General features: G+C 41.9%; 1 protein-coding gene across 1 annotated transcript; it reads left to right on the top strand.

Moving 5' to 3' along the window:
* The first annotated feature begins 4,082 nt into the window (after positions 1-4,082).
* On the top strand, positions 4,083-13,138 carry SELENOO (selenoprotein O). The gene is made up of 9 exons (XM_063134092.1): positions 4,083-4,642; positions 5,839-6,042; positions 6,674-6,854; positions 7,567-7,697; positions 8,146-8,426; positions 8,750-8,900; positions 9,620-9,805; positions 10,101-10,257; positions 10,442-13,138. The coding sequence occupies exons 1-9, from the start codon at positions 4,089-4,091 to the stop codon at positions 10,643-10,645; spliced, it is 2,049 nt and encodes a 682-aa protein (XP_062990162.1). The 5' UTR covers positions 4,083-4,088; the 3' UTR covers positions 10,646-13,138.
* The last annotated feature ends 7,505 nt before the right edge of the window (positions 13,139-20,643 follow it).

Genomic DNA, 20,643 nt, shown 5'->3' with positions numbered 1-20,643 from the left:
GATTTCTTACTGGTGTTATTGCAGCAGCAGTGCAAAGGGGAAGCTCCAAACTGGTGCTGTCCAGATGTTTTGGATCAATCCCCATCAGTGCCCAGCCAACATGGCCAATGGTCAGAAATCCTGGGAGTTATAGCCCAAAACATCTGCAGGGCATCAGATTGTGGAAAGATCAATCATCTCAATGGATTCCAGTCATTAAAGGAGTTTGTACACCCAGAACATGGACTGTACTCCCCAGCATCAGTGGGAGGAAAAAAGATCATTGATGTTTGATCTACCTCTTTTTTATGTATCATTTATTGCAATTATATATACAGCATTTGATTTAGGTTGCTCTAGAATTCCATCACTCATTTGTATACAACGGTCTAGAGCAGGACTGCACAACATTTTTGGCAACAAGGATAATGCTGGGGCAGGGGCCATGTGTGCATGCATGCACATCAGCAATCCTGATTCCGATCACTCTTTCTTCTTGGTAGGAGGATTGATGGGGGAGGAAGTGGCAATTCTCATACAGATCACTCTTTCCAGTGAGGAAAGAGCAATCTGTATAAGGATGTCTGGGGGAATTAGATAGTGGTAGCCAGGATGGTAGTGGTCAGGGCACCCTTGGGTACTGCAGTTAAGGCCTTGTGTTGACCCCATACCATAGGGGCATGAGTTGTCCGCCTCTAGTCTACAATAAGTGGGCTGAGATCAAGAGCTATCTGTAAGACATGTGGAGAAGCATCCTTTCACTTCTCCTACATGGCAAACCTCTTGACTAGCTTAGTCATTTGACTCAAGAACATGCCATTTTAAACTTGTTGAAATGCTGGCAGAGGGTTGTACAGGTTGATTTGCATAAGTTGGTCTACACTGATACAAATCAATACAAGATGCAAGAAAATAAAGGGTTATGTCACTGATCTTCAATGCCCCATATTGCTTTACCGATGATTGGGGAAAAAAGGCTATGAGTTTGAAAGTATTGTGTGTAAGCAACTTTTTATCAATTAGAATAATTTAATTCTGATGGAGTCTGCTTTATTTTTTAACTCTTATGAGGTTTACTAAAATGTTTACAATGAAACTATTATACCTGTTGGGAATTGAAACATGTCACAAACCTGTTGGATCTCTTTAATGTCTCTTCCTCCCTGCCGTGCCCCATCTTGTAGGTTAAGTGTATTATGTTTACTTTGAAGTATTCAGACTTGGCTAACTTTTACAAAATGGTGAACATGAGAGCCTTAAGATTGAATGGACTCATGCTAAGTGACGGACTTGAGGCATACTGTGTCGTATGTATTTCCACATGCCAAAAAAGAAAATAATAAAATGGCTACCTGTATGCAGGCATTTCATCTTTACCAATGGATTGTGTGTGTTTTATTCAAAAGTGTATATGTTCTGCTCTATTCTTTGACCCAGAGAATTCTTCCCAGTGCAATCAATATGCATGAAGATGTACTCACTTGATTAGATTAAATGGGGCAGCTGGTGTCTGATGCATGGTACTATTAACATCTGGCTCACTTATGTAGCACACAAATACTCCCCAAGCCAATGTCTTTATGCTTTCTCCCCAAAATCTTATTTTTCCAGCCCCCACTTTCTTTTTTACTGTCCCACACACACACATGGATTGCTGTTTCCATGTGCTACTGATTAATGTGTGTTCCAATCTAGCAGTGTTATAACTCTATCCAGTGTGGGTGGCTTCAAAGCTGTAGACCTGTTTTGCAACATTTCCCCCCACCTTCTTTGACTTCAGGCAGTGCAGGTTAGGGATTTTCCTGCAGGAAATCTGGATGATTCTCCATTTCCCCCCTCCATTTCCCCCCTCCTGCAGAGTAGTTTAGCTATTACCATTTGGGGGTGGTGGTGGTTATTTTTCAATATGCACTTAGGCAGTTGTGAATAACTACACAATCTTATTTTAAAACCTGTATAGCTGTGCATTACTGGGGTGGTGGGGTTTTTGTTTTTCGTTTTAAAAAGCAATCTGAAATCGCAGGGTGACTTCCAGTTCTCCTACAATTGCAGTACCGTGCTGTGGCTTATGGCATGTTCTTGCGCTACAAACACAAGTAATAAAATAATAAAAACATACATGCCCTTTCAACAATAACTACTTCTCCCACAACTACCAACACTATGCATTGATATGTGGCACTTGATTGTATTATGAACACAGCAGATCCTGTGTTTTAAATATTAATGTGTGCCTACAGAGCAGCAACTGCAGGTTGGAGAACACAGCACAGCTGTGCCTTAGAAATGTAAAGGGCTCCAATCAGTGTAGGTTCTATCCTAGGGATGCTTATCTAGAAGTGAGTCTTGAATTGATCTCACTGCAAGTGCAACACTATAAACAAAAAAAAGTGCTGGGCTCCTGTTAAAATCAGTGTGAAGCTAGTTTTTGGGTCACTGGATACATTGGAAATGCTGAGTGTCATGGGCACTCTCACATGACTGCCCATTCACTAGATTGTTGCCATAGTAGATCTGGCTGGTAGAAAACACCCATTTCCTAAAAGGCAAACTGGTGAACCTAAAAGAAAAGTAACTTGTCCAAAAAACTAAGTGAAAGGCAAAGGGGGACTTTGAGCTCTAAAACATAAAAATACTCTCTTGAACCCACATTTTTTCTGTTCCAGCAGTCATTCACAGAAAGCAAACCATTCAAGCTTACTGATCTGGGGGTCTAGAAACATTCCTGAAGATAGAGATGGTGCTGATGGCTGATACTTTGCTTTGCAGGGTGCCTCCCAGGTATTTTTAAATATATATTTTAAAAAATCTTTTAAAACACATTTTAAAGAACCAGAAGGGAAGGAGAGCCTATGCGGCAGAGTCTTGCTATTTACTGTTTTACTCTGTACAGCACCATGTACATTGATGGTGCTATATAAATAAATAATAATAATAATAATAATAATAAGGTCTGTGGGCACATTGGTGCCCATGGGCACCACATTGGAGATCTCTGGCATGCACCTATTGTAGACTAACATTGAGAATTGGTTGCAGGAGTTTTCTTTTTCCTCCGGGACTGAAGTGAGAGCCACTAGTAATAATCAATGGGGAAATCCAGGATTTTGTGGCACCTATAATATAGCAATATTCTTGTCTTCCCCACCCAAACATATCACACACACACACCCCAAAACCAAAGAATCCGCAAACAGGAATTTCTACTCTAATTTAGATAATTTTGAATGAAGGATTAGTGCAAAATTAGGCATGTCTACTTCTAAATCCCACTGAGTTCAACAAAGCTCACTTCCAAATAAGTGTATAGTATTTCAGCCTTGATGTTTGTTGTTGTTTTTAGTTCAATGCAGCGCAACATGATTTCCAACAGACCTTGGTGTGGGTCTGAAGGAACAATGTGGCTCCTTTAATTTTTGCTGCAATCTGGAGGGAATCAGGCTGGAATCACCCTCACCCCTGCCTTGTGGACTTCACTGCAGGGCTGTCATAAATCATATTCTTTCGGCGTTCCTACTCGGCTGGGTCTGCAATATAGGAATAAGGAACTGTATGGGCATTTGTAGGGCAATTTTTTCAAATGCTTATCTCAAAAGACATTAAATATTTCACAATGAAGGCGCAATCCTATGCATGTTTAAACAGAAAAAGTCCCACCATTTCGCATGCTGAGAGTTGTAGGGCCTCTTTTCAGACAAAACATGCATAGAATTGTAAGAGCTAAGTCAGAAAAAGTAGGAGCTCTTTTCTCTCCGCTGCTACCTCTGGAGGAGCGGGGAGTCTACGCTAAAATGCTTTCTCTATTTTCTTTTTTTCCTATGGGGAGTTGTCAGTTCCGCCTCGCGGCGGAATTGAACACGGCTCCCACGGCGAACCCGGAAATTTCCTATGAAAATAAGGCGAATCCTGAGGGAAACAGAGCTCGCGTGCGATTGGCTGCTCTCCTGGCGCCCTGTGATGGCGTAGAACTAGGAGGCGCGTGGACGCGAGCGAGGATAGGCCAAATGGAGACGTTGAGGGAGGGGCGAGATGACAGGAGGCCCTGCGGCGGCGGCGGCTCGACAGCGCCCTCTCTGCCGGACGGTGGCCGAAAGGCCGGGGACTGGCGAATGGCAACGGCTCTGCGTGGTAACTGGCGCTGCCTCCGCCGTTCGGCGCCGTTGCCGAAGTCGTGCGTCTCCGCAATAGCTTCGCGTCGGCCGGCTAGCATGGAGGCCGCGGCCTCTTCCTCCCCGCCCGCTGACGAAGCTCCTCGGTGGCTCGGGGCGCTTCGCTTCGACAACCGGGCGCTGCGGGCTCTGCCGCTGGACCCGAGTGAGGAGAACGTGCCTCGGCCTGTGGCGGGCGCTTGCTTCTCCCGGGTGCGGCCTACCCCGGTGCGGAACCCGCGGCTCGTAGCGCTGTCGCTGCCGGCGCTGGCGCTGCTGGGTCTGCGGGAGCCGCGGGCGCCGGAGGAGAAGGCGGAGGCTGCGCTCTACTTCAGCGGGAATCGGCTGCTGCCCGGAGCGGAGCCCGCCGCCCACTGCTACTGCGGGCACCAGTTCGGCAGCTTCGCCGGGCAGCTGGGCGACGGCGCGGCGACCTACTTGGGCGAGGTGCTGAACCCGCGTGGCGAGCGCTGGGAGATCCAGCTCAAGGGCGCCGGCCTCACCCCTTTCTCCCGGTAACAGCCCCCGCCTCGTCTGCCACTCTCCCCACCGAGGCCCCTGCTTGGTCCTGGGAGGAACTCGGTTTGCTTTGCGCCCCGCCTAAACTGCTAACTTTCCCCCTAGGGAATAATAAATCCCGTTGAATTTAGTGAGACTTACGCTGGATAAATATGCATAGGATGGGGCTTTATGCACGCTTACTCAGAAGTAAAGCCCCACTAGTGTCAATGGAACTTACTCTCCAGTAAAAATGCATCGCACTGCAACTTTAATCTCCTCTCTTTTCCCTCTCTTTTACCTTGAGCCAAGTTCATTTTTGTGACCTATTTGTGTTGTCAAGGATGAGAGGTTATGTAATGCCTCCTGAGCATGTCTCTAGGCAGGTGCAGAATTCATTTTCCAAACCACTAAAGCAAGAGTGGGGAATTTGTGGCTTTCTAGATGTTGGTGTACTACAACTCCCATCAGTCCTAGTCAGCATGGCCAATTGCTGGATGATGGGAGTTGCAGTTCAAGAACATTTGTAAGGCAGTACATCCCCCCCCCCTTCGCTAAATGATGATTTGTATGCTGTATGTATGATGTATAGCCCTGTTCAGGTAGCTAAATGCGTAAGTACAGTGTGGAAGAGGCTGTACACACATCCCAGCCCCACACCTAGGTGAGCCTACTAGTCCTTGCAAAACAAGGACTATTCAGCATATGTAGTAGCACAGTCCAAAAGAGGGACGATCCTGTTTCTTATGGTACATTTCCGCTCAGTTCCACTTTAGCAATGCAATTTTATCTGCCATGATGGAAGGCCCTCTTTGCAAGCTTTTATGACTGATCTGACAGGTCTGTTGGGTTTTCCTCTCTTCCCGCCCATATTTTCTGATCATTTCCATACTTGCAGTTTTGTTACTAAAAAAGTGCCAGAAGTTGCCATTCTGTAGAAACTTCTGGAAAGAGTTTCTTAAAAGGGTGCACAATAAACTAAGATGGTTCATAATACTGCTTCATAGTGTACAGTTAAGTATTTTACTACTGGAATAAAGTGCTGTCTTAGAGCTTAGGTTCAAATATATATTTTTTTGGAAATGCAGTGCGCTTCTTCTTGAATTTCATTGTTCCCACATGCAAATTATACTTTTAAAATATTTTGGGATCTTTGATTGATTTATTTTTTTAAAAAAAACTTACTCTATCTTCTATCTCTTATTAATTATAGACAAGCAGATGGTCGTAAAGTTCTACGATCAAGCATAAGAGAATTCCTTTGCAGTGAAGCAATGTCTCATCTAGGAATACCTACAACCAGAGCTGGAACGTGCATAACATCTGATTCAGAAGTCATTCGGGACATCTTTTATGATGGAAATCCCAAAAAAGAAAGGTGTACCATTGTCCTGAGAATAGCGCCAACATTTATTAGGTAAACATCCTGCTTGGATTTACTGTTAAAACAGATATTCTATATAACATAAATTCGTTCTTCATAAGTTGTCTGTAGGATATACGTTTCAGGTACCTGAGGTTTTTGCCTGATATAATGGTAAATATTTAGCTTCAAAGCTTTCTGACTATGTTGATGTCACTATGGATTAGAAAATAAACCCTTGCTCTATTTGTAATGCCTTCTATTATGGCTGTTTCTGTTATTGGTGGTTTCCAGGGTCAAATTTCAGAGTTAAGAAAATAAGTTTTTCCTTGTGCTATAAGAATAAACTCTGGAAGATATATTCTGAGCAGCACAATAGCTGATAATTCTACCCTTGAAACATACTTCAATCATCTCTGTGTCATAACTAAGAAAATGTTACCAGTCCCTTTTCATTATTAAAGTATTTATAAAACTGATGCTCTCATAGAGTGAGTTTCAGAATTAGGACACACAGATAAAATTTCTATTAGTGTAGTAACATAGTATTAGCTATTGTTCCCACAGATGTTGCCAAAAGGCAATTTATTTTCTTTTTCATTTAAAAATATTTTTTTAAATATTTAATAAAATACCATATGAATTGATTCCAGTAATTGACAAATAGTTCTTTTATTTTACATAGGTTTGGATCATTTGAAATTTTTAAACCTGCTGATGAATATACAGGACGTAAAGGCCCAAGTGTTAATCGAAATGATATCCGAATACAAATGCTTGATTATGTAATCAGCACTTTTTATCCAGAGATTCTACAAGAATGCTCAGATAATAACGTTCAGAGGAATGCTGCTTTCTTCCGAGAGGTAAGAAAGCTGTTATCTGATCATTTAAAACATGTATTAGGTTTGTATCCCATTCTTTCTCCAAGGCACTCCAGGTGACATTTTAGCATTGCATCAACCTTCCAAGGCCACCCACTGGTTTTTATAGCTCAGCAGAGATTTGAACTCAAGTTTCCCACACCTAAACTTGCTTATGTAGCTACTGTGCTGAGCTAGCTCTCAGTCTCTAAATGTAACTTCTAGGTAACACTCAATATTTTGACTTGCAGTGTGTGCAGTGACACAAGTTGTAAAGTTTTTCAAATTCCTTTTTATGAAGACTCATATTCCTTTTCAAGTCTGTGTCATGCAGAGGATGTGTGTGTGTTTGGGGGGGCGGGCGGGGGTTATACTCCTTCCTTTCAGATTTTGTAAACACTTTGGAAGGTTGTACACCTGAAATCAGAATAGACTCATATTGCCCAGTTGCAGTGAGTCTGTGGCATGTAGTGAGATGTGACATTGTCACTTCTTTGTTCCATGGTAACTTTAAAAAATGATACTTTTATTGACTGTTGGAACTCTAAGGATTATGGTTAATGGGATATTTGAATATATAGAAGAAAAATGCTCAGAATGCACTCTTGTAACTTTTTAATATTTCAACTCTATTTAATTTAGTTGTGCAGCATGTATGAAAATACATAGTCCATACATGGAAAGAGTTTGAAATCTAATTGAGTTGTATTTTAAGGTAACAAGGCGGACAGCAAGGATGGTTGCTGAATGGCAATGTGTCGGATTTTGTCATGGTGTGCTCAACACTGACAACATGAGTATAGTTGGACTTACAATTGACTATGGACCTTTTGGATTTATGGACAGGTTAGTGCAGTTCAATTACTTAAAGCATATAAGTGTTATTTTGACTGTGCAAAATGTTACCAAGTCTCTTTTCATTGTTTTGTTTTTTAAAAAATAATTTGAAGCGGACTCTGGAAGAAATTAAAGCGTGCTTTGATATATTTTAAGGTGAACGCCTAAAATCCTTGTGCTGGAATTTAGTTATTGAAATTCATGGTAGTAGCCCAGAATTATTCTGCTGTGTGTTGCAGCATTAATCTTGTCAAGCCTGTTAGATCTATAGCTGTCACGGGTTTATATGTATGTGTTACCTAACATTTTGCTTCTGTTCTAGATTTTATTAACGGGTCTTGGATCAGATTAAGGTGAAATAATACAAGATCATGCTTCAGCATGTGATATAGAATAATTCTAAAATATGACTATCCAGTCATAAAAAAATAATGTGCCAAATTTTTCTGTTTTGTAGATATGATCCTGAACATATTTGCAATGGGTCTGATAACACAGGCCGCTATGCTTATAATAAGCAACCAGAAATTTGTAAGTGGAATCTAGGCAAACTTGCCGAAATCTTAGTACCAGAACTTCCACTGGAAATCAGTATGCCCATTCTGGAAGAAGAATATGATGCAGAATTTGAGAGACATTATTTGCAAAAAATGAGAAAGAAGCTAGGATTCATTCAGCTGCAGTTAGACGATGATAGCAAATTGGTATCTGACTTCTTAGAAACTATGCATATTACAGGTTAGTGTACATTATACATAACATTAAAATAGCAAGGTATCATTCATTTGGCCTTCCACATAGAATAATCTAGATCACTGTAATTCATTGGAAACAATGACATGATACCAATACATGAAGAAACAGTTTGAATTGAATTTTAGGAAGTTAAATGAAAAAGCTGAGACACGGCCCTGTTTGTGTCTCAAGAGCTGTTTGTGGGTTGTGGGGTAAAAGGAGAAGAGACAGGCGGGACCACTCATGTCCAGTAACACATTACAGGCAAACCAGGTCACAGACTTGCATGACTTGAATGTAAAATTTCCATTAAATCTATTTCTCAGGTGCAGATTTTACAAACACTTTCCGCTTGCTGAGCTCTTTCTCAGTAGACTCTGATCCTTTAAAGTTAGAAGACTTTTTAGATAAGATTTCAAAGCAGTGTGCAACTTTAGAAGAACTGAAAGTTGCTTATAAACCTCAAATGGATCCCAGGTATGATACTATCTTTTCAGTGTTTGTTCCAATTTTTAGATTTATTTGTGTGTAAGAAAAGATGGATTAATTGTTGCCGTTTTATTTGTTTTTGTTTTTTAAAGTTTTGGGACTAAAGCTGAAATACAGCCTGGCATATAGCAGAGTTGGAGTCTGCACAGATAAATCTTATGTAAAGACATGTCTGTCCTCTTATATTAAAAATGCCTCTAGAAGTAAAAAAAATATTTTTGTTACAGGCTGTATTTGGACAATGGCGGTGGTGAAAGAAGCCACCCTGGCTTCTACCCCCGTCCCTGCACATACTGTGCTCATGACTGTGATTTGATAATTACCCATGATGCAGCACAGGGTGCTGTATCATCCGATCCCGGCATGGTGTGCAGCAGGGGTGACTTGTTACCTATGCCACAACTCGCTATTACAAGCCTTGGGTTGTGACGTGGGTAAGAAGCCACCCCCACCACGCACCACACCAGTTTCGAACAACACGGCAAACCACACTGTATTGTGGATAATTATTCAATTCGTGGTCAGATGCACAGGGGTGGAGAAATAGCCATGGTGGCTTCTTTCAGCCCTGTGATCATCTGAACCCTGCATAATATATGACTTTGTAGATCTTATGTTGAATAATAGTTTCTAATCTCTAACTAACACAACTGATGGTAACTCATTTCTGTCAGTTTATTTGATTTTCCCCCCTTCTTTTTTTCTAGACAGCTTTCAATGATGCTGATGTTAGCACAATCTAATCCACAACTCTTTGCCTTAATTGGAACAAAATCAAATATAAATAAAGAATTGGAACGCATAGAACAGTTCTCAAAGCTACAGCAGTTAACAGCATCTGAATTACTTAGTAGGAATAAAGGGCACTGGAAAGACTGGCTGCAGAACTACAGGTGGGATTAGTAGTTATATTCCATTTACGTCAGCAATGTTAATGAAGATCTTTTCATTAATTGTAACATATTAGTAAGCAGTACATTGTTTGTATTGGCAACCACTCAAAGTAAGAAGTTTTCAAAGATGAAATCTCAGCATTGGGTTTTGGCTATCACATCAGTGTGATAAGCTATAGTCCTGTCCTCTTAAGAACCTTGGTTTGTATGTTTTGGTATTTCAGGAATGTGAATTAAAAGGCATTGGTTCTTTCATTGGACTAAGCTTTCTCTTCTTGCTTCTGTGTGCTTTCAGAGTTCGGCTAGAAAAAGAAATGGAGCACATAAGTAATGCTGATACATGGAACGCTGAGCATGTAAAAATTATGAATTCAAACAATCCAAAATATATCTTGAGAAATTATATCGCTCAAAATGCGATAGAGGCAGCAGAAAACAGTGACTTCACAGAGGTAAACAGTGTTGCCAAACAATGCAGAATGAAGCCACTGGGTATTCACCGGGTTTAGAATAACTACACTTTGTGGGTTCCTGGGTCTGAAAATTGGTATAAAAATAAGAATAAGGATATTTCTTATTAATGTCTAAAAATAAAACGCATGTGTTCCAGTAATTATTGTGTTCCTTCCCTCCCAGGTAAGCAAAGTCTTAAAACTCTTAGAAAAGCCATATGAAGAAACAGAGTCTCGCAGTGAGGTAACTGAAGAGACTGAAGAGACTGAAGAGGAAGAAGCTGTGGCTGCCGCTGCTGCCTGCAGTTCAGCAACCCGGCGAAGAGTTCCATATAGTAGTAAACCTCCACTCTGGGCTTCAGAACTCTGTGTTACATGATCTTCATAACTGCCTTGCCAGCATTTTCCACAAAGACGACTTGAACTTCTCAGTTGTGGATGGTGCAGCAAGGCTCCATAGAAGTGCTATTAACTCTCAACAGATTGTTTGGATGTTATCACAGTTTCACCTGAGTCATGATCATTTTATAAGATGTGACAATCAAATGTCAACGCACACTGCAAAGGTGTTGGTAGACTGACCAAAGTTTTACCTTCTGTCCATCATCCACAAAGAGCTGTTGCTTTTTTATGCATGCTAATCTGAGAACATCCAAATGAAATCTGTGTTTGTGAAGACAAAAATAGCAAATCAAGTACTGGATGTATTTTTGTCTGAAAATGAATTAATAGTACTTCCTAACAATGTTTATGACACTTTTCTTATGCAGGGATATTTTAATTCTCTCTTGGTGGGGAGTGAGTTTACGCTCATAATTGCTGATTTGAAGCTATGTTTCATTTAATTTTGTTGTAGTTCATTTATTGTGAACCTTCATGCTTGCATCATGTTTTTTAGAGAAATTATCATTGCATACTAGGGAAAAGAGCAATAATGTGCATTACAATAAGAGAACAGAGGCAAAAAATAAGTTTCAACTTTATGTAATGACCTGGTTCATACATTATTATTTTTTATGGTTTTTTTATTGTGTTTTACAAAATACAATATTATACAACACTTCACTCCCTCTCACACATAATGCTAACCAATGGGTTGTTGAATTCTGGGTTATTGTACAATCCCAGCTATGCTAAAATAACATGAATAACCAAGAAAGAGAACTGAGAGTTTGTTGTTGGGTTGTAAACTCTGGGTTATTTAAATCGTGAGTGGTTGTTATGTGTGAACCCAGAACTGTGGGTTGTTCATGGACTGTTCACCAGGCTATAAGATGCAGTGGGGAAAAGTGGCAAAAAGAAACAACCCAAAAACTAGCCACTCTACATGCCAGTTCTACAGAACCACAAAGGCATTTGGGATACAGAGACGGAGCGGGAGAAGGAGGACTGAAACAACCCAGGAATTGAGAAAACAAACCACAGTTTTATTGTCTACTAGACAAACCTGGATAGGACAAGAAACCATGGTTAGCATTATTTTCGCACTTAGGTCTACATAGGGGGCTGTTTGCACATCATGGTGGGATATCATGGATCAATTAACCTCAGATTGACATAATTAGAAGTTGTCAGCATGATGTGTGAACCCAGACCGATGGGTTATTTGGGGCGTCTAGTACTTTCTGCTGTGACATGCAAACGAGGTCTCAGTGACTCAATTTCACTGGGATGATATGCATATACAAATGTATGCCTTTGTATGCATCTCCAGTTGGATTGCTAAGCGTGTTTCCATTTGTAGCTGTGCTTAAAGTTCAGGACTGCATCCTGAGTTTGTTTCACTGGATTAGGGTTAGTTAATGCAATCCCCAAAAGGAGATGTTCAGTGCTAATGGCGCCAGTTCCTTGTTGTAACAGTTGGGAGGATTGAACCTTGCTTTCTCTTCTCCTGCCCTGAAGATGTGATTAGCCCTGGCAGTAATGGATTATGACCGCTGAGTGCATATCTAACCTTAAGTTAGACTTCTCCCAACAGGTCAGTTTTGTCAATGTATTGTGGATACATTGCTCAGTATTCAAACAAAGCCTTCTACATTCAGATGTTGTGTACTTTTCTCATATAGGCTATTTTCTACATTTCAACTCTGCTACCTCAGGAATGTCTTCCATTCTTGCACCTTTTGCTATTTGAGTAATTGCTTAGTCATATTTTAATAACATTTGAACTTTAAACGCTCAACGCCGTTAGCATATATCTCAGAAAGTTCAGCAAAACTGGATGAAAGCATTTTCTAAAAAAGTTAAGAGGGAAATGAGTTGTCACTACAGATGAGTTGTCACTCAATGGTTGCAGCTACAGTGATTGCAGACCTAAGCATTGTGTTTTTTATGTAGAGTCCTATTAAAATCAGTAGGATGTACTTTAACGATAATATATCTTCACGTTTGATCTAGAGAAACAGAAACTGAAATACCACTGAAGAGATGTTCTATCTATTCTGCCTTAATAATGGAAATATAGACTAATGATTGGAAAAGTAGGAATGATGAGGAATGTGAGATGGTGACAAATGACAGTGGGTATAAATGTTTCTGTGAATAAGGTTTTCTCACTTTTCAGTTAGCAAGTTTTACTGTTAACAAAACTTAATTGTGGCATTTGTGGATCTTATATACAAATTTGATTTTAAAAATAGTGCTCAGGGCAAGTGTTGTGAATGGCTTAATGTCCATAATCGAATTTAAGTTAATTTCTCTTGAATTTTGGCCCCCTAAAATACCACGAGAATGTTTTTATTATGCTTTAAATATTGCACTTTACCTTTTCAATGAGTGTTATGGACTTTTCTCATTCTGCATATGATAGCAAAACTCTGGACACCATCATTCTAAGCGATTTTAATTGAAAATAAATGAATTTGGTGATGTTCATATTAAAGGCTGCCTCTTTATTTTTTCAACTAAGAAATCCAAGAAATGAACAAATTGTGTGCTACAGGCATGTATGTGCATTGCAGTGCTATTTCTGAGCAATACAAGTTTGAAGATTCCTGCATTAGCATTGTTAAACTACTTCAAAGTGGACTGGGGAGAACCTTGCCCTATTGTGGGATGGTGTGGTATGAATAAAACCCTATTAGTGGCAGCAAGAAAAGGCTGCAATCCCATACACACCTGAACTCAGTAGGGCTTACATCTGAGTAGAAAAGTTATAGGAATGCATTGTCTGACATTTAAAGGTTAATAGAGGTTTGACTGGAATCCCTGCAAAGTTAGGGGACGTTGGATTTCTGCTTTTCAAATAACACTCCTCCAAAGTTCTGTTGAATGGTGGGACTTTCAAAATCAGTTTGTGATACAGAGCAGAGATTTGCTATTTAAAATGTGAAAGGCGTGGGTGGGAAACAGTAAAATCTCACGAAGTATGCCAAAATTCTTGGCTGCGTTTAAAGTAACTGCATGGATTCTGACCTGTACACTAAATGGGGGTGGGAAAAGCGTGAGCCAATGGAGGGAAAGAGACACAACAACAGTCGTTGCAATGAATAGCAGCAGGCCTCGATTTTAGAAAATGGCTAAAATCCCGAAAGTGAAAGGTCATGTTTAGGAGCAGTGAAGCATGGAATGCAGAAAAGCCAGGCAAAGCTCTGACGAGCTTAAATTCTAGAAATGTTGCTAATGGCTTTGGAAAACTGAAACAAGGCAGCCTTTTAAAAGCCAGAGACCTGGAAGAATGTAGTTCGACCAGTTGGTCATGCCAGCTCCAGTTTCTTGGAAGCATCTCTCACGTCTTCCCTGTGGATAAGATCTTCAGGGACCACGTAAGAACTGGGTAACTCTGGCTAAGACATACGTCAGGACACATCCAGGTTATGACAAGAATCACGTATTTGTTACAATTACCACTTAACACAAGGTGGCAGAGTGCATAGCATTAATGATGTGGCAGAATATGATTGGTTATTTGGGAAAGTGGCTCAGGGGAGGGGTTTGCAGCAATTAGGATTGCATTGGAGTGGACTAGACTTCATAAGAACCCCACTGGCTAGCATCCAAAATTAAGAGCACCGGCAAGCATAAAAGCCCAAGTGAGAGGCCATGCATCATTTGAAGCATAGGTAGAACTGTGAAACCAAAGCAGGAAGACTTGAGGTTTCTTGCTTCACTTCTACCATTGAGTTTTTTGTTACCAGGATAAAAGGACTGGTCATCTATTTCACTCTGAAGCATCATAACCATTTGGATGAGGTATAAACCATGCTTGATGTGCTTGCTAGTGTGTTGTGCTAGTATGCTGGAATAAGGCCATCATGTGCAGAGGGAGTGGCCAGTGGAGGCTGATGGCTGCTATTTCAGTGGGGCAGTGAATCCGCTCTGGATTTCAGTCAGAACTCTGAAGGAGCTTTCCAAGGTGCTGAACCTATGGAAAGCTACTTTAATGTTCTGACTGAAACCCAGAGCGGATTCACTGCCTTGCTGAAATGGCCACCAGCCTCCATGAGAGTGGTTCTGTTTCTGTTCCATTGGAATGTAAGGCCTGTGTGCTGTAATTGGCCCAAGGAAAGTGCTTCAGAAATGGAACAGAATAAACCAGCTGAAGAATTCAACTCAGGAAAGAAGGCCAAGAAAAAGCTGTTGCCGTCTGGGAACCCTTCCCTATGGATATACTATTGTGCATCAAAGGAGTTACCTTGGAAAGATTGCTGATCAGGATATGATGTTGGAGGTTATAAAGAGGATTTCTTTCATTACAAAATTCAAAAATATTTTCCATGGGAGACAGGGGGAATGTTGGGGAGGGACAGGTTATTACTTTTCCCCATGCCATCTTTCCCAGATTAAAATTGTGCGTGAGAGAGTGTGTATATCTGCATATACACACACAAACAAAACTGCTATTTGCCCCGCGTAGCAAGGCATACAGGTACCCATATAGTTTTGTACCTGCCCGGACCCTAAGATCATCCTCAGGGGTCTTTCTCTGTGAGCCCCTGCCAAAGCAAGTGAGGCAGGTGGCTACCAGGAGGAGGGCCTTCTCTGTTGTGGCACCCCGGCTGTGGAATGAGCTCCTTAGGGAGGTTTGCCTGGCGCCTACAGTATTTTAACAGTTTTACCAACTTAATTTTTAACTTTGCTGTTTTAAATTTGTATTTCACATCTGTATTAGTTTCTGCATTGCTGCTTGGATTTATCCTGGTTGTGCTTTTATCTTGTATTTTATACTGTGTTTTTATACTGTTGTTTGTTTTATATTTTGAAAGGTTTTCATGGTTTTTATTTTTGTGAACTGCCCAGAGAACTTCGGCTACTGGGCGGTATAAAAATGCAATGATTCAATCAATTTAGACATTTGTAAAAAAAAGCAAAAACCAGAAATCTATTTCTATGCATTAGTTTCCTTCCACAACTATCCAGTCGTAGTGGTATGAATTGGCTTGGTTATGTTGTACGGTTGCTCAAACTTAGATGTACAGTTAACTTTACCATGGGATGCAACAGTTTCGATAATCTCCATGTTGTGGTGGTGTTTTTTTTTACATTTCAGTTATGAAAATGAACATGTGTTTCCTGTTCAAGAGCACTGCAGTGTTTTTATTAACCCTGGACTTTCAGCAAGCCATGACTAAGGTAGTAAACAGTTACACTAGTGTTTTAACGGGAAGAAGAGGGGTCTCTGGGTGACCAGGCAGTGTGAGATGACAGCCTCAGGTGGCAGACGCTGGGAGCAGCAATGACCTCCCCTCAGCTGTCCCTCTGGAGCCCCTCACCCATTTCCCTTTGCTGGAGGATAGCACTATTGTATTTAAGTATTTATTTATTTCATTTCTATACTGCCCAGTCTGCCATACAGTCTGTCCTGGGCCCCCTAAACTAACTCGATGCCTCAGGTGTAGTGGAGGATGCCAGTCCCACCCACCCCACCAGCTTCTGTACATGGAATGGGGAGAGGAAATCATCTTCTCATTTGTTTATTTATTTTTTTGCAACATTTGTATACTGCTTCACATCTAAAACAGTTTCCGGAGTGGTCAACATAAAAGGTAAAACGATAGAAAGAATTATAGCCCCGTGTTAAAATTGTTCTTTTAAAAACAATACAAATGAAAATGTGACTGGCCAGTTAAGGAGTGCTTCCTGGAAAAGAGCTGCTTTCAGGAGACTCTGGAAGCAACACAATATTGGCACTTGCCTGATCTCCAGGGGCAGGGAGTTCCAAAGAAAGGGGGCCGCTACACTGAAGGCTCTTCGCCGTGTGGACTCCAATTGGGCCATAAGTCCATGTGGAACCACCAGGAGCATGTCCTCTAATGACTTCAGTAACCAAGCATGCCATGTGGTGGTTCCACATGTAAAGGATTGGTCCACATAGTTCCAAGTTGTTTAGGGCTTTATACACTAGTGGCAAAAACCTGGCCTGATAGCGAATCGTCCTTTGCCTCAGGCAAGGTCTGGTATAAATATAATTTGCCCTGGGCTTGGAGAGCAGAAGGAAGTGTACTCTGGCCTCTTCCACTAGTCAAGAGACCAAGGGCAAGTGGGATTTGCACTTCTGCCTCCCAGGAAGAAAATCACAGCAAGTGATCACAGCAAGTGGGTGCGTGCGTTATTTACCTGTTGTTCATAAGCTACCTTGAAAACCATTTCATTGAAAGGTGAGGTACACATATTTTAAATAAATAATCAATTTTAATCTCTCTCTACAGGCAGGAACACATCAAGGTAGGGATATATATATTGTTAATAACCTTTTAATAATAATTCATTTGATCTACATAGAGCGCAATGTAGAGGCAGAATTCTGACTCGCCCATGATCATGGGCTCAATTCAGAGTAGCTTCTTAATGAGGTACTTCATGAGAGAAGCTCCTGTATGCTTTGTAACGGATGGCCAGGAAGCATTCATAAAACGCGTCGCCCCTTAAGCAAAGGGAAGAGGCAGTGACCTTATGACAAAGGCAAGTTTGGCCATTACGTGACATGGGCAAAATGTGACAGGGTGGGGCAGGCTTGTGAAAATACTTTTTTTTAAAAAGGCTTGACATCATTCATGGATGGGCCTTCACTGGTTCTGATGGTGGCAGCTGAAGTGGCTTCTCTCCCCTGCCCAGAGTGCTTAAGGAAAGCTGCTCTCATGTGCTTTATACCAAGGTGACTGTGGGAGCTCTCCACTCCCCCTGAACGTGTTAAGTAAGTACCACTATTCATCCCTGGAAGGCCTGGGGTGAAAACCCTCCAGGAACAATGAAAGTTTGCTAGTGCACACAATTCCTGGCTCAGGCCAAGCCTTACCAATTAGACAAATACATACACTAAACTAGGGCCAGATCTACACCAAGCAGCACATGACGGTTTGAAAACTATATGGAGTGTGTCCTGAGCCCCAACAGTTGTCACTACTGTTATAAACCAGTATAAAGCAGTAGTATAGATCCTGCCTAGGCTGAATGATGAATTTGGATGCAATCACTACTTGGCTTGAGAGCATTTGCCATTTGCAGTGCATGTGCACGTGCATGAATGGGCGCGCACACACTTCTAGGCCCCTCAGGCGCCACCCTCAGTTACCTGGCACAGCCAGGCTCTTCTCTTGACACCCCAGGTTCTCTGGTCTTCGTTTCCCTCCCACCAGGCACTGCCCTCTAATCTGGCAGGTACCCCACCACCAGCTCCAGGCTCTACCCCCTATAGTCCTGAACACCAGGGGTCTTGTCATCCCTACGCATTCTGAAACTATGCACATCTTTCCTTTCCGTTCAAGGAACTGATTGTACAGATATATTTGCCTCAAATGCTTCCCTCACAAGTGGAGTTTACAAGATCAAACCAGATACATATCCTGAACATTTTGAGGTAAGGCATGCTTCCACAATTACAATTTGAACCACACACTCATTTCTTTTACATAAGACAGTAAACTATTCTTAATAGTACCAAATCCTTAGTACTATTTATTTGGTACTATTAACATTTAAAAAAAAAATTAGAATACCATTTGATGGCCTAGCTAAAGCTTTACTCAGAAACTGGAGAGCAAGAGAATGGAGTATTTGACAAATTATAAAGTGTTGGTGTATGGTTTCTGCTTATGCTCATAGAGTGTGCAGTATTTATTTTAAACATGCACAAATCAGAATTAGCCCTTGAAGTTTTTGTGTTTAAGCAGGATACCTGCCTTTCTAGGTCTCTCATCATCTGTGACCCTGTTCAGATGACACACTAAGCCACGGTGGTTAAACATTTTGAGCAATACATTGTGGCTTAGTGTGTCGTGTGAACCATTCCTAACCATTCCATGCTCGCTAGCCATTTGCTGCAAAAGGGTTAGCGGCCTAACCATGGCCTAGCATGTTGTCTGAACAGGCCCTGTATGTGGCTTCTGTCCACCCCTCCTCAGCATTGGGATCCATCCCATATCAGTGTCTTGGCTCCTAGTGAGGAAGCACATTATTATTGCCTTGCACCTATAGAATTTCTGCAAACCAGTTCTGGCTTGACCTGAAAGAATCTTCTCCTAAAACTAGTAAAACATCTTGGCAATGGGACAGGGTGCTTGTGGCATAAAGGAACTTTTTCTTCGTGGTCTCTGTGACTCATACATGTGGGTTATGCACCTGCACAGAACAGTTATTCAGAACATTCTAGATGCCAAGACATTCTTCACAATGCGTTCTAACTGCAGTGGGATTTTCTCTGTCATCAGATGGGGGGAAATCGTGTTTCCCTACTGTCCCTTCCCAGCAAAAGAGAGTCACTTTCTCCTCATGCCAGAGGCAGCGTGGGGTGGGGTGGGGGTTCTGGCAGCCATTCAACTCACTGCCCCGCCCCCACCCCCCTGCCTGGGCAGATGGCAACCAATCAGGGATTGCCATCTGCCCAGCCACAACTTTGGAGCGGTGATAGACGGTGGATGTGCTGTCCTCACCTCACTCCAGAGAAAAAAGTTGGGGTAATTCCCCAACTTTTTAACTTTGGAGCTTTGGGGGAAAACCCTGGGATGGCTCCTCATTGGCTGCTGTGTCGTATAAGCGACGCAGTGCTCCCACGGAGCCACCTGGGGCTTTCCTCGCATATAGACAGCCCCTTGGTCTTTCAGGCCCAAATCCAGATGGGGAGGACGGAGTGCCCGGCACGATCAAAGATGCCTCACGGGGTCCTGGTTCTGTATGACCTTAGGAAACCTCTGTGCCAGATTAAAAGTTCATTGAAAATATATTATCAGCTGGGCAGAGGAAATGATCATTTAGACAACATTCAGGCACTATTCCCAATGTGATGATTATTATTAACTTTAAAAAATAATGTAGTGGGCTTTATAGGTGTTCTGTAAAAAACAAGATGCTGGAGGCTGGACTGTAATCCAGCGACGCAATGGAAAAGGTGTGGATGATAAGCCTGTGAAGTTTTGGAGACATTGGGAAGACTACCAAAGAGGGTTTGGACATCCTGCGTGTAAGTAAATTCTTCTTCAAACATAATATAAATCCCCAGATCTGGGGTCTTGCTTTTAAAAATCACTTTGCATGTGCAGGGCATGTTAATGTTTATCCACAAAAATGTGTACGACAAGAGTCAAGCAAATCAACATGTGCTACATGTGTAGATTAAGTGTGCCATTCCAGGCTAGCGGGAGAGTGGGAGGGTCATCCATTTGAATAAAATCTGACAACCAATTCAGTCACTTCAATTGACCAATCATCTGCCTTTCACCTAGGGGTGTCAGCAGGCATGGCTTCACTCAGACAGGGCAGGCACGAAGCGTCCAACTCTGACAGCTGCATGAATTTGCTTGCAGCCTTCACAGTATTAGCGTAAGGGCTATTTGCACCCATGAGAAGGTGCGCCCATTTGTAGAACAAATATAATCACACATTTGGAAGAAAGCGTGTTCATGCGTTAAGAGGGGGAGACTGTGTGAACATCATTGTCTGGAGAATATAGGAAGCTGCTGTGTACAAAGGCAGACTACCTGTCCATCTAGCCCAAACTTGCCTTCTTTGACTGGCACCAGTTCTCCAGGGACTCAAGCAAAGGTTTTGCCCGTCATCTCCTGATCTTTTTATACTGGAGATACCAGGAACTTGACCTAGGACAACCTGCTCAACTCATGCTCTCCGGCATTTCTCACCATTGGCTATGCTGGCCTCGGCTGATAGGAATTGAAGTTGAACACATCTGGCGGGCACCAGGTTGGGGAAGGCTGTTCTAGGATCTTCTGCATGCAAAGCAGAAGTTCTGCTGCCGAGCTGTGGCTCTTGTCTACACATACACGCACACACACTTCCACATGGAAAACGAGGGGAGGAAGTGGAACATCTCGTGGCCTCTCTAAACTATGTGTGTGTTTCTCGCCTTGCATGCACGATCAAAGTAGCTCTCCTAAACACAACTGTATCCCCCGCCCCACAGATGAACACTGGCTGGGGCTTGAATACATCCATGCC

The sequence above is a fragment of the Elgaria multicarinata genome, chromosome 9 (assembly GCF_023053635.1).
Source record: "Elgaria multicarinata webbii isolate HBS135686 ecotype San Diego chromosome 9, rElgMul1.1.pri, whole genome shotgun sequence".
Lineage (NCBI taxonomy): Eukaryota > Metazoa > Chordata > Lepidosauria > Squamata > Anguidae > Elgaria > Elgaria multicarinata.
This window is presented reverse-complemented; position numbering and strand designations above follow the sequence as displayed.